Here is a 15,589-nt window from a genome sequence, read left to right as displayed (position 1 = left end):
CATGACCGCGCAGTTGTTGGTTAAAGTAACGCATTGCCGTATCGCAAAAAATGGTCTGGTCAGGTAGGGGTCTGAATCCTCTGGAGGGCAAGTGGTTAAACAAACCTCATACTGTGGCTATATTAGATGTTCCTTCATTTAAAGATTCTGCTGACAAAAAAATTGAGATGCTATTAAATGCTGTCTTTAACTTCACAGACCCAGCTCTGCAACCAGTTATTGCAACTATTTCTGTTTGCCAAACTGCAGCTAGTTGGACTAGGACAGGGGTCTGCAACCTTTAAGACATAAAGAGCCACTTGGACCCGTTTCCGAGAGGGAAAAAAAGACTGGGAGCCGCAAAACCATTGCAACATTTAAAACAAATCCGACACTGCATATATTGCAAAAAGCGCTCTGGTCATGAAGGGGGTTTAAGGGCCCAGTAAGCAAAGGGTTAATCAGGGCCACAGTATATCATCATAATCACAATCATAGCCTTAGGTCAGTGGTGGGCAACCTTTTTTTTCAACTGAGCCAAATCTTGCCAAAACCACGATTAAAATTTATTTTGAGAGCCACATTTTTAAAACTGAAAATACATCCCCCATATAGTAATTCATCCCCCATAGTAATTCATCCCCCCTATAGTAATTCATCCCCCCTATAGTAATTCATCCCCCATATAGTAATTCATCCCCCATATAGTAATTCATCCCCCATATAGTAATTCATCCCCCCTATAGTAATTCATCCCCCCTATAGTAATTCATTCCCATATTGTGTCAATTCACTTACCTGTACTCCGCGCGTTCCTCTCGCCGTGTTCCCGCGCAGTTCTGGTCTTCAGGGCGGACTGTGAGAGGAGAGGAGTTCGTCACGCTGCCCCGCCTACATCCTGACAGCCAATGTTTGCCACGCTCCGCGGGCCGGATTATAAGGTCCGCCGGGCCGTAGTTTGCCCATTGCTAGGCTAGCTGCAGAGTCCTGACTTTTGGGGCGGCCGCCCGAGAGGAGGGAGGGGAGCGGGCGCCCGGCACACAGAAGAGCTGCATTAATCTCCCTGGCGGTATGATTCCTTCCGATTTTTTGTGCTGAAAGCGGTACCATTTTTTCGCATGGAAATAGTTTTTTATTGTAGGCTGTAATTTTTAGGAAAATTTCCCCACAAATCATTATCACTCAATTCTGCAAGTGGTTCTGATTTACTATCGCTGTTCTCTAGCCGGTCTAAAACCGCTTTTGACCTAAAGGGACGCTTTTTGGACGCCATGGACTTTTCTAAGTTTCCAGGCAGAAAGAACAGACAAAATGCAGGCAGGGCACAGGACAAAGCACTAGGGACAATATGTATGTGAAATGGGATGAAACAGCAATGTTTTACTATAGAAAATTGAAAAAAAAAAAAAAGAAATTTTTTAAATTTCCCGCCGCCGGCGGCGCCCGTACGTCCCGACGTCACGGGGACCGGAACACAGAAGCCGGATGCCGGCATCGGCCGGAGGAGATGGCCGGGGACGCTGCAGGGGACACATCGCGGGAACGAAGGACAAGGTAAGTGCTGCAGGGACCCCCAGAGCAGCGCCGCATGGTAAGCCCGAGTGTAGCTCGTGGTATAGAAATTCTACCACGAGCTACACTCGGGAAAACCGCCAGGGAGGTTAAAAGAGCCACGGCTTGCCGACCACTGAGCTACGGCAACCCTATTGCCTGTTACCTGGTGGGCAGTGTGCTCCGGAGCCGCAGCAAAGGTGAAAAAGAGCCACATGCGGCTCTGGAGCCGCGGGTTGCCGACACCCGGACTAGGACAATGAAAAACTAGCAGGATCCTGTCTTTCAGGATCAAACCTTGGTGGAACACTTGCAGACATTGTTCTCTGACTTAATCTTTTGTGTTGATGCCCTTGAACAAGTCATCAATGTTGAAAAAACAGCCAACACTTTTTTTTTGGGGTGGGCGGAAAACACTTCAGTTAAAATAGGGAAGTTGAATAGACACAAAATAGGTCTTTCCTGAGTGAAGCTATGTAGGAAAGTAAAAGCTGAACTCAAGGAATTCAGCTGCTTTCTAAAATGTGCTGAATTACTATGGGCTAAGTCCATTGAGGCACATGCCACTTCGTGGACTTCTCTTACATTTACAATTTACATTTTTACTGAGTTCCTGCAGTATAGCTATCATTATATTTTTAATGCTCTGGCACTGGGCCTTCTTCTCTAAGCTCCAGCAGCTGAAGTCGCATGCAGCAACTCTGCTCCCCATCTCTTCCCCTCTTCCTGCCCAGTCATAAAGTGCTTTGTATTATGTGAATCCGCTTACAAAATACAGATTCTTCTGTGAATGGACAGCAGAGGGGTGGGCAGAGTTGCTGCTGTGTGAGAAAGTATCTCGCCGTCAAAACACTGGAAGTATAGTGATAGCTGTACTCCCGGCGCTCAGTTGTAAATAAAATGAGTCCACCTCATTAACAAGAAGCCAGGCACATTTTAGAATTATTATTATACAGTATTTATAAAGCGCCAATAGTTCACTCAGCGCTGTACAATACAGAGGGGGACAGAACATGTGACAGAACAATACCAATACAATGCAAAACATGAGGGGATTGAGGACCCTGCTCTTTCGAGCTTACAATCTAGAATGTGGCTAAATTGCTGTAGTTAATTTCTGGACCGGCAGAAACAGAGTTGCTAGGCTAAAGGCTTTCTGGCTAATTAAGGTTATATCAGGCATCTTGCAGTGTCTGCTCTTAGGCAGGTCATTTATACATTTTATAATGGATTATAGGTTCACGTTATGCTGATTTTTCTCTGCACACACTGTAGATACAGGAACGATGTCTCCAGGATAACTTAACCCTTAGGAAACGAGTGGAAGAGTTAAAGGTGGTTGAACAAGAGCGAGAGCAACTATTAAAGGAAATGGGGCAGATGAAAGCTGCACATCTAAGGAAGTAAGAATCTTCAGTCTTCGATTAGTTACTACATAACATTATCCTGTATCCAGCTGCAGTTTAAGTCAGCATTGTTGTAAATTTTTCAGGTTTTTTTTTTGTGTGCAATACAGTATCAGTATCACTTTTCACATTAAATGTCTTTGTTAAAAGTGCAGAATTTGGTCCAAGAAAAATCTAACGGCAGTGAACAAGAGCAGACCATATGGTGGTACAGAGTGTTTTCAGGCAACTATCAACCTATGTGAATTATTTAAGCTCCGTGCTTGTGAGATGTGTGTAATGCAACCACCATATCCACTATATCATTTGCTGCCTCACTTTCATTATGCTTAAACTCTGAATCCAATTTAAGGTTCATCTTTCTTGTACCTTTTTTTTGCTTTTCAGTGAACATCAAGAGTTGGAAAACAAAATTGAAACACTGAAAACAAACCACAGCTTGGCTCTTGGGCGTCAGAAAGGATTTGAGGATGAAATCTTGCGGTTTAAGAAAGAGCTTCGGGAACCCCAATACAAAGATGCTGAAGAGAAACACAGGGAGATGATGATTGTTATGAGAACTACAGAGCTGGCCAACAAAGACCTGGACATTTATTACAAGACACTGGACCAGTAAGTATTTTTTTTTCTTGCTTCACCAAGTTACTTGCAGAGGACTTGCAGGATTTAAGAGCTGCAGGTGTGCAGATTATTCCTTACCTACATAACTACTTTTCGCTGAAGAAGTGAAGCAAAATCTGGACCTAACAATCAAACACATTCAGAGCCTGGGATGGTTGATAAACTTAGAAAAATCCCACCTACAGCCTTTCCAAAAAGCTTTCTTGGGCTATTTGATCGATTTCATAGAGACCAAGATGTTCCTCACAGAGGAAAAGATTCAGAACCTGATTTTGGCAAATGCTGATTTTTGTCTAAATTCTCAAGCTTCCAAAGGATTCAATCCAAAGAAGAAAAATCTTATGAGGGCATTGGGTCTGATGACTGCGGCCATCCCGGGAGTTCAGTGGGCCCAGTGTCATATGCGTTCCCTTCAAAACTTCATGCTGTTTAATTGGAATGGTCAGAAAGAATCTCTAGCAATGGTAGTGAATGTTCCACAGTCAATGAAGCAGTCAGTTAACTGATGGGTCAATCCAGAGAATCTGCCAAAGGGCCATCTCTGGTCTCAGAGCCTACACACAATAAATCGGCCCAGGGAGCATGGTACCTTCAGTGGTCCAAGAACTCGTCCAATGCAAGAGAGCTGAGAGCAGTTCTAAAAGCCCTGGTCTCGTTCAGTGCTACACATACAGGTTTTTTTCAGACAACATAACTGGTTTGTTAAATCAAAAAACAAGGTGGTACAAGGGCCATGGGTCTAATGGAAATTGCAGAAGATCTTTTGAAAACCTAGCGTCATTATCAGCGGTGCATCTGAAGGGAGAAATTAACAGCTTGGCAGATTGTCTGAGCAGGAGGCAAATCATTAGACATAGTGTAGCCTGAATCAGACGATTTTAGAAACATATTTCACAAAAATGGGGAAAGCCGACAATTGATCAATTTGGTACAAGAGAAAACAGGAAGGTGGAACTGTTCTTTTCCCTAAGAAGAGACTCTCTCAGTTTAGGCCTGGACATCTGTAAAAGGTATTCTAATAGCCCCTACTGGCTTGAGAGGGCGCGGTTCACCGGGTTGCTGAAACTGAGTGTTGCAGACCCCTGGAGACTGTCTTGCGCCCCAGACCTCCTCCATCAAGGTGCGGCTGTGGACCAACTTTCACTGCCGACCTTAAGACTGCTTAAGAGTAAAGGACTGTCTAAGAAAGTTATCCTCCTCCATCCTCGGGAGCAAATAAGTGTGGAAATTTTAAAGATAATAGGGTATTTGTTCCTGTTATTCCAATGGTTTTAGACTTTCTACAAGACAAGGTAGATCTCAGTATGGCCCTCAACAAACTCAAAGTATGTTTTGCGGCCCTTTCAAATTATCTGGCAGAAGACCCTCTAATTAAGAGGATTTTAATAGCTGTAGATGGCAAATCAAAACTCAGGCATTCTAGATTTCCGTCATGGGACCTTTCAGTCGTCCTGAGGAGCTTCGGGAAGGAAGCCACTGGAGAAGTGCACAACTAGATTCTTAACCCTGAAAACCGTGCTTTTGGTGGCTCTTGTTTCTGCTAGGAGACTCGGCGAAATCCAGACTCTCTTGATTGTGAAGCCTTATTGCATTATTCTTCCAGATAACATTTTTCTGAATTTAGATCCTACATTCATACCTAGTTGAATCGGATGTTCATGCTTGGAGGAGATTATAATCTCTTCCTTCTGCAGTGGACCAATGCATGAAAAAATAAGGTAGACGTAAAGAGGTGTCTGCCTACATTGAGTGTACAAAGGATTGGCGTACCATCTCTAGTTTGATTGTGCTATCCTCAGGACCTAACAAAGGTAAGAGTGCCTCAAAGAACACTATTGCAAGGTGGATGAAGTTGGCCATCTCAGATGCTTACCGGGCATCTTCAATAGCATCGCCTTTGAACCTCAAAGCTCATTCAGCAAGAGTAGTGGCTACATCATGGATTGAAAGGGCAGGGGCTTCTCCTATCGCTACCTGGTCCAGCTTCCAAACCTTTGTAAAGCATTGGCGTTTGGACCTGCTCCAGTCTGGAACAGGCCTTCAAGAGGAAGGTCCTGCAAGCTGTGGCCCTGCCCTAATCAGGTAGTTCTTGTTGGTCCTCTCTCGTAAGCTGTCCTGGAAGATGACTTGGGAAAACATGGTCATTACCTGTTAATGCACTTTCCAGGAATCTTCCAGAACGCTGCCAATTTCCGCCCCATGGTTTTCTTTTATGGAGTAAGAATATGGTTTATCTGATTCTGTATATTTGCCATGCCTACGGTTATTTATGACTGAGAGTATGCTGTGGTGCATGCTTTTTATAATGTGGATCATGTATTTCCTGTGCTAGTTGGGATGAGCCTCTCTCTCTTAAGCCGTCCTAGAAAATTCCTGCAAAGTGATCTAACAGGTAATAACTCTGTTTTCTTAATTGCACCAAATTAGAGGACCAATGCTCACTGGAGGAAATAGCCTGAGTGGGGAATTTTGTCTTTTTTTTTTTTTTGGTCCAATGTTCATTCACCTAAAGGTGGCAGCATAACCCAAATAGTATCCACCTATACGCCCAGAGGGATTCAGGTTTCCGCTCCAGCTCATACCGAGGTACATGTCAGTGAAGAAAGGTTTGGATGACCGAACTCCAATACAAGCTACCTTTTATTGTACTGTGAATAAAACAAGGTGAAGTGGTAAAACACAGACCGCTAACACCTTTTGCGCTTGCTAGTGCTTAATCATAGTGTGTTCAGTTTAAATTACCAAGGCTTGTAACAGAGAGAGCTAAAGCTGCAGTTTTAATGTGTTATTTGTTTACAATAATTAAGTCGTCTTGTGTGGTTCTTTTGTTTTTTTAACAAAATGATTTGCTTTTTGTTATTGTAAAACCCTTATAGTTCACATTGTTTTCACTAAAAATGTATTTTACAATGATGCATGATCAGGATCTTATCAAGATGTTTTATGTCTTGTTTTGCTAGAGCCATAATGAAGTTCCATAGTATGAAAATGGAAGAGATTAATAAGATCATTCGTGATCTCTGGCGCAGCACTTATAGAGGACAAGGTACTTGAATTTTGTTGGTTATCAGTAAAACAAACACAAATACATAGGTTTTGCTTAAACACTGAAATGTGTTAGCAATTTCTCTTTATAAAAAATGTGTATCCCACACCACCTAAAAGTGAAATATGCAATTAAATAAACCACTTTATAAATAATGAAAAACAAAATATAAATGTTGCTCCTCCCTGTGATCATGTAATCTGTGCACCAAATCTCATCATCAAATAAATAATATCCTCATTTTCGGCAATTCCGCAAACTTCCTTAAAACAGAAACCACATATCATATAGTGTCCACAGTCCATACATTGTGTGTATCTTCCTTCATGAAATGTGCTGCTTTACTCTCTTCTGTGATAAACGTGCACCACCTCCTAAATAGTTGTGAACAAGCACACCGTGTATCCACCACTGTTCAAATGCTGCGCTCACATCCACTTTTTGACCTTTCCTCTTACAAGAGGACAAGAGTACTAAGTCATACAACACTGCCCAGTGTTTTTTTTTGCTATTTGTAGGCAAAAAAACCTACGAGTTGTGAGCAAGTGTTGTCCATAACATGAAACGCGTTTACCATTTTCTGTTTTCGCACTGTGATGACGTTGTGATTTTATGAAGTTTGAAGTATGAGTGTACCACATGTGTGTGACTTTTTCACATCCTAACTGTCTAGAGGGGTCCAGAATCCAAGGAGCACCTTCAGGCCTTCAAGGAGCATAAATTATGCTTCAAATTTCCTGACTAATTATCACATTTTTGGAGGCCTTGGAGCACTAGAACAGGGGAAATACCCATAAAATGACAACATTTTGGAAAGTGAACACCTCATCATATTTTCTAAGAGACATAATTAGTCTTTCAGAAATATCATTTTATTGCCATGAGTTTTTAAAAAATGCAGAAAGAAAATGAAAAATTTTTTTTCCCATTTTCTTTTTACACTAAGTTATTAGTTACACCTTGCTAGTACCGCGTTGGGCCCCATTTTCCCCATTTGAAGATGACTTCAGCAAGTCATCTTCACTACGTCTAGATGCCTAAATGCATTGAATTGATGCCATGTGACTGTCTGGTTAGCAATTTGTGTTACCAAGCAAATTAAAAAACAGGTGTACCTAATAAAGTGGCTGGTGAATGTATATATTACTAATTTGTTTGGTAAAATATAAAAGCTGTTACCCCAAGTAAGTAGATACCAGTACAGGCAGCTGAATAAACGAACAGTTTCTGTTATTCCGGGAGTCCAGTTTTCAATAGGGGATGGCTGGGACAGGTGTCTCAGGCATGCAGAGACATAATCAATAAAGAGGCAAAGAATCATTCCATACAGCAGGCAGAAGTGTAATTAAAAAAAAAAAAGGCCAGGGTCAGTACAAGCATCGATCGCAGGCAACGCTACACTGGTATGGTTGTCATCAGGAATGCTGTCACATTGGGAGCAGCAGTTGAGTCCTTGCAGCTGATATGTGCCAATAGACATCGATGGGACTATGCATGGTGATGATCAGAACATCTGTGCATTCCCGTAAAGATAAACATAGCCCTCACATGGGGTAAACATTTATACGCCCCTTGTGAATGAGGCCTTATGATGACACTGGGTCTGGTTTGGCAGCATTCAGGGACACTGTGACTGCACTGGTGTGGTGAGTGTGTAATGGCTCCTTTACACTTTCAGTGTGGGGGAAGTAAGTTCTGCAGTTGAGCCACATTCATTTTTACTGAACCCCCCCCAAATGCTCCTTCTTTAGCGGGGAGTGTATGACACAAATGCTCCTGCGCTTGGGGGTGAAGTCGATACATTTATGGATCCATTGTGGAAACCCTGGATGGTGCACGCCTTGCTGCCCTCAAGGGACTGGGGAAGTTCAAAACACTGGATGCAAAGAAAACAAAGAGAGGGAGCACCAGCCTAGTGCATTACCTTTAAATAACATTTATTGATAAAAATGATAGGTAATATACTCACAAAAGACAAACGTATATAAGCTCATTGTAAGGAACAGCACTGTCCAGTCCTCGTTTTGAGGACTTGCCTCTTCCTCAGTGGCTCTGAGGAAGAGGCAAGTCCTCAAAATGCATTAGCCTGTTGGAGGTCCAGTGCTTCTATGCAGATAGCCATACCATGCGGACTGGACAGTACTGTTCTTTATGATGAGCTTATATACGTTTGTCTTTTGTGAGTATATTACCTAGCATTTTTATAAATAAATGTTATTTAAGGTTATGCACTAGGCCGGTGCGCCTTCTCTTTGTTTACTTTGTATCCAGCTGGGAGTGTATGCATGTCATGGCAGGAATTATACCCTCCTTTCATGCTCTGTAAGTACTACTGCCCTTCGATCATGACTCGGGCAATGCACATCACACATCGCACGTGGTTGAGATGCATTTACCTGGCAAAATTGTTTCATGCTCCCAGAAGAGCGAAATGAACGTTTATCACTTTTTAGAAAGCATTGCAAGTTTGAATAAGCCTTTAGTTTATATATATATTTAATTTTTTTTTTTAATTTTTACAACTTTATTCTTTTTTTCTTTTTCTTTTTTTCATTTAAACATTGTCACTAGGGATTGTACTGCTCTGGCCAATGATCAGAGACACTGCTGCAATGGTATACTGTGTCTCTGATCACTACCCAGAGCAGTACAATGTCACCATAGTGACTCTCACAGCTCTAGTGACAGTGATCAGTGACAGATGCCTTTTCCCTTTTTTTTAATCTTTAGTTTTTTTACTTTTTCAGTGTTTCGTACAGAACCCAGCACTGTACTACACACACTCTATCTCTTTGATAGGAGACACTTCACAGGTTGCAGGATCGCAGCCTGTGTTTACATGTGTGTAGCTCTGTGCTTGGTCACAGTGATCACATAGTACAAGGTCAAATGGCCATGGACACTGATCTGTGTTCCGCTGTGTCTGATGGACATATCAATCACAGATTGTGCTGCTGCGCACCAGAACAAGGAAGCTCCCGCTGTGTATGTATAGAGGCCAGGTGGGAAGTGATTAAAGATTGCATATACAATAGTTCTGCTGATATGTAAAAGGGCATCATCTTGTATGACCTAGTTTGACAGCATCTGTTAACTCAATAATATCCTAGTGTATTTTTTCTGTAGTCAGTACATTGTACTGTACTCACTACAGACAAAAATTGAAAGCTGTTTTCTAAAGTATCTGTTTAAATGAGCTAAAAATATTCCAGATGTGACAAATCAAAAGGCTTGTATACACTTGTTGTCAGGAGGCTGTAAAAATAGGCAGTTGAGCCACAGTTTTATTGCACTCTTAAGCTGCAAAGGCAGCTGGATGGGGTTGTACACATGCCATGGCAAAAATTTTACCCCCTGTTGTGTTCAACCAGCAGTATTACGATGGCAAGCAGCCCATGAATTCACAAGGGACCACAGTGCATGCAGTTCAGGCACGGTGGTGCAAGTTTTTAAAGGGTTAAAACAGGTGCTAAGGAGGTGCCATATTAAGTTAGGCCTTTAAAGGATGAAACAGTTGACCACAGAATAATAAAAACAGTGGACTCTTCTTGCTTTATAAGGCAGTATTTATTATTTGTAATGCTTAGCATAAAATCGAAGCATTTTTTTTTCCGAGCAAATGTATTTGTTGCAATTTAGAAAGCCTGGCCATAATTCTTTTAGTTTTAGTAATAAACAGTTTTGAATATTTCATGTGGTTTCAGATATAGAGTACATCGAGATCAGATCTGATGCTGATGAAAGTGTCTCAGCTTCTGATAAGAGAAGGACATACAACTACAGAGTTGTGATGATCAAAGGAGATACTGCACTTGATATGAGAGGACGGTGTAGTGCTGGGCAAAAGGTACATGGCTTCCATTTTCTTGTATTGGTCATGAAGTTTTATTTTTGTTTAAATGTATACAGAACTGTAAGGAATGAAATGAAGTATAAAGCTACTCCCCACCCCTTTTTAACTTTTTTTCGTATCGAGAATATGCAAATATGCGGCCTTGGCTGGTGGGCCTTGATGCTGACAGGCCACATACTTGCGTACCAAAATGTAAACAAATCTGTGCTAAGAGCGTGCACCCTGCATGCTCCTGGCATAGATACCGGTGCCTAACAAAAAGCTCCTGATCGCTACTTGCGATCAGGAGTTTTCTGATCATGTCTGCTTTGACAGCCAATCACAGCAGTCACATGATCAGAAACCCCTTAAAAGGCTGCGAGGCCACAGCATTAAGGGCTAACTAATCGCTGGCATAGAACATAGAAAACAAAAACACTCTCCTCCCCTGGCACCAACTTAAACTAATCACTGGCATAGAAGATTAAAGTAAAATGTACATAAATGCCCTTATCTTATTCATACAGTACAGGACACAGGCAACTTATTCATACACCATAGGTTATGGACTCATTCCTTAGGTGATTAGACACTGGCAAGCTTTTGAGAATAAGCCCCCTGGGGCACCTTCCATATAACCCTACCCTACTCCATTAATATGTGAGAGCAGCTTCACAACTTGGTTATTTTCTTTTAATATTTTTTTAAAGAATTCTTCAGTCAACCTCTTGTCTAAAAAGTAGTGTATCTGGATTGGTGCAACCTCGATAAAACCTTGGGAGCCATACCTGGAACCCACGCTGTGGAGGGAGGCCTGTACTCTCATTTCTCAATTATAGCTTGAGCTCATGCTTGAAAACAGAGATTCAGTGAGATTTGCCATGAGAGTTCTGGGCTTAATGGGTGCCTCCTTCAAGGCAGTACCTTTTGCCCAATTCCATTAAAGAACTCTCCAGTCAAATTTTTTTCCAGAATGGAAAAAGCAAGAGGCTCTTTAACTGAATCTACCCATGTTTGTCACTCCAAACAAGATATTCCTTATCCTGGTGAATTACCACTTTAACTCTGACAGTGGAAAAATCCTTTCTCCCCTGCAATTGGAGGGTTTTTACAACAGGTGCATGCTTATCAGATTGGGGAGGAGTCTTCAATCTGTTAAGGTTCAGGGGACATGGTCAAAGGAGGAGGCCAGACTCCTCAACAACATCTTGGAGCTCAGAGCTATCAAGCTGGCCCTCCAGTACAGGACGCCCTTCTTAAGGGAACACCTCGAGTGCAGTTAGAAAATGCCACTACAGTTGCATATATCAACCATCCAGGGGGCACGAAGAGCCACATTCCAGGAGTGGACAATTGGCAGGCGGATTGTCTGTCAACACCACTTGGACCAAGGTGAATGGTCTCGTTATCCAGCTGTTTTCAGTTGGGTATGCCAAAAATGGGAGACTTCGGATGTGGACATCCTAGCCCCCAGATACAACATGCTGTTTGTATCCAGCACCAGGGATCCCCTAGCTCTGGCCTCCAGATATTCTAGTTATCCCTTGGTCTCAGTTCCATCTAGTTTATACCTTTCCTCCACTGAGCTTTTTATCCCACCAGCTCCAAAAAATAGAGTGATAGGGAAAGACAATGATTCTTCTGGCACCAAACTGGTCCAGAAGATTCTAGTACACAGACATACTCAGACTTCTTGCAGAAGACCCCTGCCCTCTTCCCAACAGACTGGATCTGCTATCTCAAGCCCTCTATTCCACCATGATGCAGTCTCTGGCTTTAATGGCATGGCCATTGAAACCCAGGCCCTAAAGGATAGAGAGGTCTCTAAGTTTGTCATTACTGCCTTGCTGTAGAGAAAAAACCCCATCCAGGAAGATTTATTTCCATACCTGGAAATCTTACTTTGCCTGGTGTGAGTGCATTCAATTCAATCCCATAGATTTTGATGTACACTGTGTTGCGGGTTTCCTACAAAAAGGTTCTAACCAGAATCTAGCTCTCAGCACTATACAAGGGCAAGTTTCAGTCTTGTCCATCCTTTTCCAGGCATCTAGCTTTACGTTTGCACTTAAAAATCATTATTCAAGGTTTCTCATATTAGGCCCCCTTGCAGCGCCTTGTGTTCCCCTGAGACTCTAACTTGGTTCTTTCTGCTTTACAAAAACCACCATTTTAACCCACCAGGGTTATTTCCTTGGCATCTATTACCAGAAAAGTAGCCTTTCTGGTGGCCATCACATCTGCTAGATGTATCTTAGAAACAGCAGCTCTTTCCTGCAAAGAGCCCTTTCTCATACTTCAGAATGACAAGTCCATACTATGCCCTAGATTGTCATTCTTTACAAAGGTGGTTTTAACATCCCATTTCAATGAGGATATTGTTCTTCCATTCTTGTTCCTAACGATCAACAGGGAGCCTCTGCAGATAGCCTGAATGTTGTCAGAGCCATTAGAGTATACAGTGCCTTGAAATAGTATTCAGACCCCTAGAAATTTTCCACATTATCATGTTACCACCAAAAACGTAAATGTATTTTATTGGGATTTTATGTGATAGACCAACACAAAGTGGCACATAAATGTGAAGTGGAAGGAAAATGATAAATGGTTTTCAAAATTTTTTACAAATATCTGAAAATTGTGCCATGCATTTGTATTCAGCCCCCTATACTCTGTAACCCATAACTAAAATCTTGCCTTCAGAAGTCACCTAATTATTAAATAGAGTCTATCTGTGTGTAATTTTTAATCTCAGTATAAATACAGCTGTTCAGTGAAGAGGTTTGTTAGAGAACATTAGTGAACAAACCACATCAATGAAGGCCAAGGAACACACCAGACAGGACAGTGATAAAGTTGTGGAGAAGTTAAAAGCAGGGTTAGGTTATAAAAAAAAAAATATTCCAAACTTTGAACATCTCATGGAGCACTTTTCAATTCATCATCCAAAAATAGAGTATGGCACAACTGCAAACCTACCAAGACATGGCCGTCCACCTAAACTGACGGGGGGCAAGGAGAGCATTAATCGGAGAAGTAGCCAAGAGGTCCATAGTAACTATGGAGGAGCTGCAGAGATCCACAGCTCAGGTTGGAAAATCTGTCCACAAGACAACTATTAGTCGTGCACTCCACAAATCTGGCCTTTATGAAGAGTGGCAAGAAGAAAGTAATTGTTGAAAGAAAGCCATAAGACGTCCCGTTTGCAGTTTGCGAGAAGCCATGTGGGGGACACAGCAAACGTGGTAGAAGGTGCTCTGGTCAGATGAGACCAATATTGAACTTTTTGCCTAAAAGCAAAACGCTATGTGCGACGGAAAACTAACACTGCACATCACCCTAAACACACCATCCCCCCTGTGAAACATGGTGATGGCAGCCTCATGTTATGTTGATACTTTTCTTCAGCAGTGACAGGGAAGCTGGGCAGAGTTGATGGGAAGATGAAGGAGCTACATACAGGGCAATCTTAGAAGAAAACCTGTTAGAGTCTGCAAAAGACTTGAGACTGGGGCCTCCGTTCACCTTCCACCAGGAAAAGACCCTAAACATATAGCCAGAGCTATAATGGAATGGTTTAGATCAAAGCATATATATGTGTTAGAATGGCCCAGTCATTAAGTCCAGACCTAAATCCAATTGAGAATCTGTGGCAGGACTTGAAATGTGCTGTTCACAGACAATCTCCATCCAATCTGACAGAGCTTGAGCTATTTTACAAAGAAGAATGGGCAAAAATGTCAATGTCAAATATGTGTCACTTTGTGTTGGTCTATCACATGAACCCCAATAAAATACATTTACATTTTTGGTTGTAACATGACAAAATGTGGAAAATTTACTTTTTCAAGGCACTGTAGCTAAATGCTACAGCTTCCATTAGACCAGTGTTTCTCAACTCCAGTCCTCATGGACCCCCAACAGGTCATGTTTTCAGGATTTCCCTCAGATGAAACAGCTGTGGTAATTACTAAGGCAGTGAAACTGATCAAATCACCTGTGCAAAATAATGGAAATCCTGAAAACATGACCTGTTGGGGGTCCATGAGGACTGGAATGGAGAAACACTGCATTAGACAAACATTCCCTATTTGTCCTCTCAAGTGGCACCCCGCTTCAAAATCCATAACTGCTAGGTGGATAAGAAATTTGATTGCTAAAGCGTGTTCTCTAAAACAAACGCCGCCTCCTGCACTCTTAAGTGCACATTCCAGCAAATATGTTACAACATCCTATGCCTTTAGGCACCAAGCCTCTGTCACCCTAAAAGCCGCCACCTGGTCTTCTGTTCATACTTTTTCTTTTTTTTTTTTTTTTTACCAGGAGCATTCTTTTGCTGATGCAGCTTTCAGTGGCATCATTCTTACAGTGGCACTCTGAACCTGGGTTTTTATCTTTTTTTTTTTTTAACCCATTAGCACAGTTCTGTGCCTAGTTGTTGCCTCCCCTTATAACTATTGCTTTGGAATGTCCTGTATGATTAAGATAAGACAAATTTTGACTTGCCTGTAAATTCCATTTCTTGGAATATAGTACAAGCTACAGGTCACCCTCCTTAACTTTCCTCGATACTTTACATTGCTTGCTACAAAACTAAGGAGTCACAGAGTGGACTAGAGTTATAGAGGAGGCACTTCAGGGGGTCATGTCCTTGAAAGCTTCGCAGTGTCCAATCATTCAATGGTACTAGTCTATAACCCATGCAGTATGAATAAATTAAGTAAAAAATCCCAGCGCCAATCAAAGAAAGTATACAATTATGCAGCTGTGCACCAGTGAAAACCACCAATAATGAATAACACAAAAAACAGCGCAAAAATTAAATAAAAATAATCACAAATAAATGTCCGTGCAAAAAAAAAAATATATATATATATATATATATATATATAATATTTCAAACATAAGTCCTTATTTTCCCAAAAGGATTTTCAAGACAATGTTCCAAAATGTGCTTCCACCTAATTACCACGTGAAAAATAATATTGACCGCACTCACCAGATGGAGGTGAGTAATAAGCCTCATAGGATATAAGGGATCCTATAGCCCCTCAGGAGGAACTCAAATCGCCTTCACCCTGCTTAGATACAGCAATCGACTCCACTCTACTTCTCCATGAAATCCTCAATAATGTACAAGGAAAGAAAGGCTAC

General features: G+C 41.7%; 1 protein-coding gene across 2 annotated transcripts in view; it reads left to right on the top strand.

The window, feature by feature from the left end:
• Positions 1-15,589, top strand: part of RAD50 (RAD50 double strand break repair protein) — a 181,473-nt gene that overhangs the window by 157,228 nt on the left and 8,656 nt on the right. For both annotated transcript variants that reach the window (XM_089694055.1, XM_089694054.1), the window contains exons 21-24: positions 2,806-2,933; positions 3,324-3,548; positions 6,518-6,603; positions 10,308-10,450. In XM_089694055.1, the coding sequence (XP_089550181.1) occupies positions 2,806-2,933; positions 3,324-3,548; positions 6,518-6,603; positions 10,308-10,450 (582 nt within the window). The remainder of the gene's footprint in view (positions 1-2,805; positions 2,934-3,323; positions 3,549-6,517; positions 6,604-10,307; positions 10,451-15,589) is intronic.

The sequence above is a fragment of the Staurois parvus genome, unplaced genomic scaffold (assembly GCF_062004578.1).
Source record: "Staurois parvus isolate SC_StPar_1 unplaced genomic scaffold, SC_StPar_1.0 ptg000648l, whole genome shotgun sequence".
NCBI classification, from domain to species: domain Eukaryota; kingdom Metazoa; phylum Chordata; class Amphibia; order Anura; family Ranidae; genus Staurois; species Staurois parvus.
Note: the sequence above shows the minus strand (reverse complement) of the source record. Positions and strands in the feature narration are given on the sequence as shown.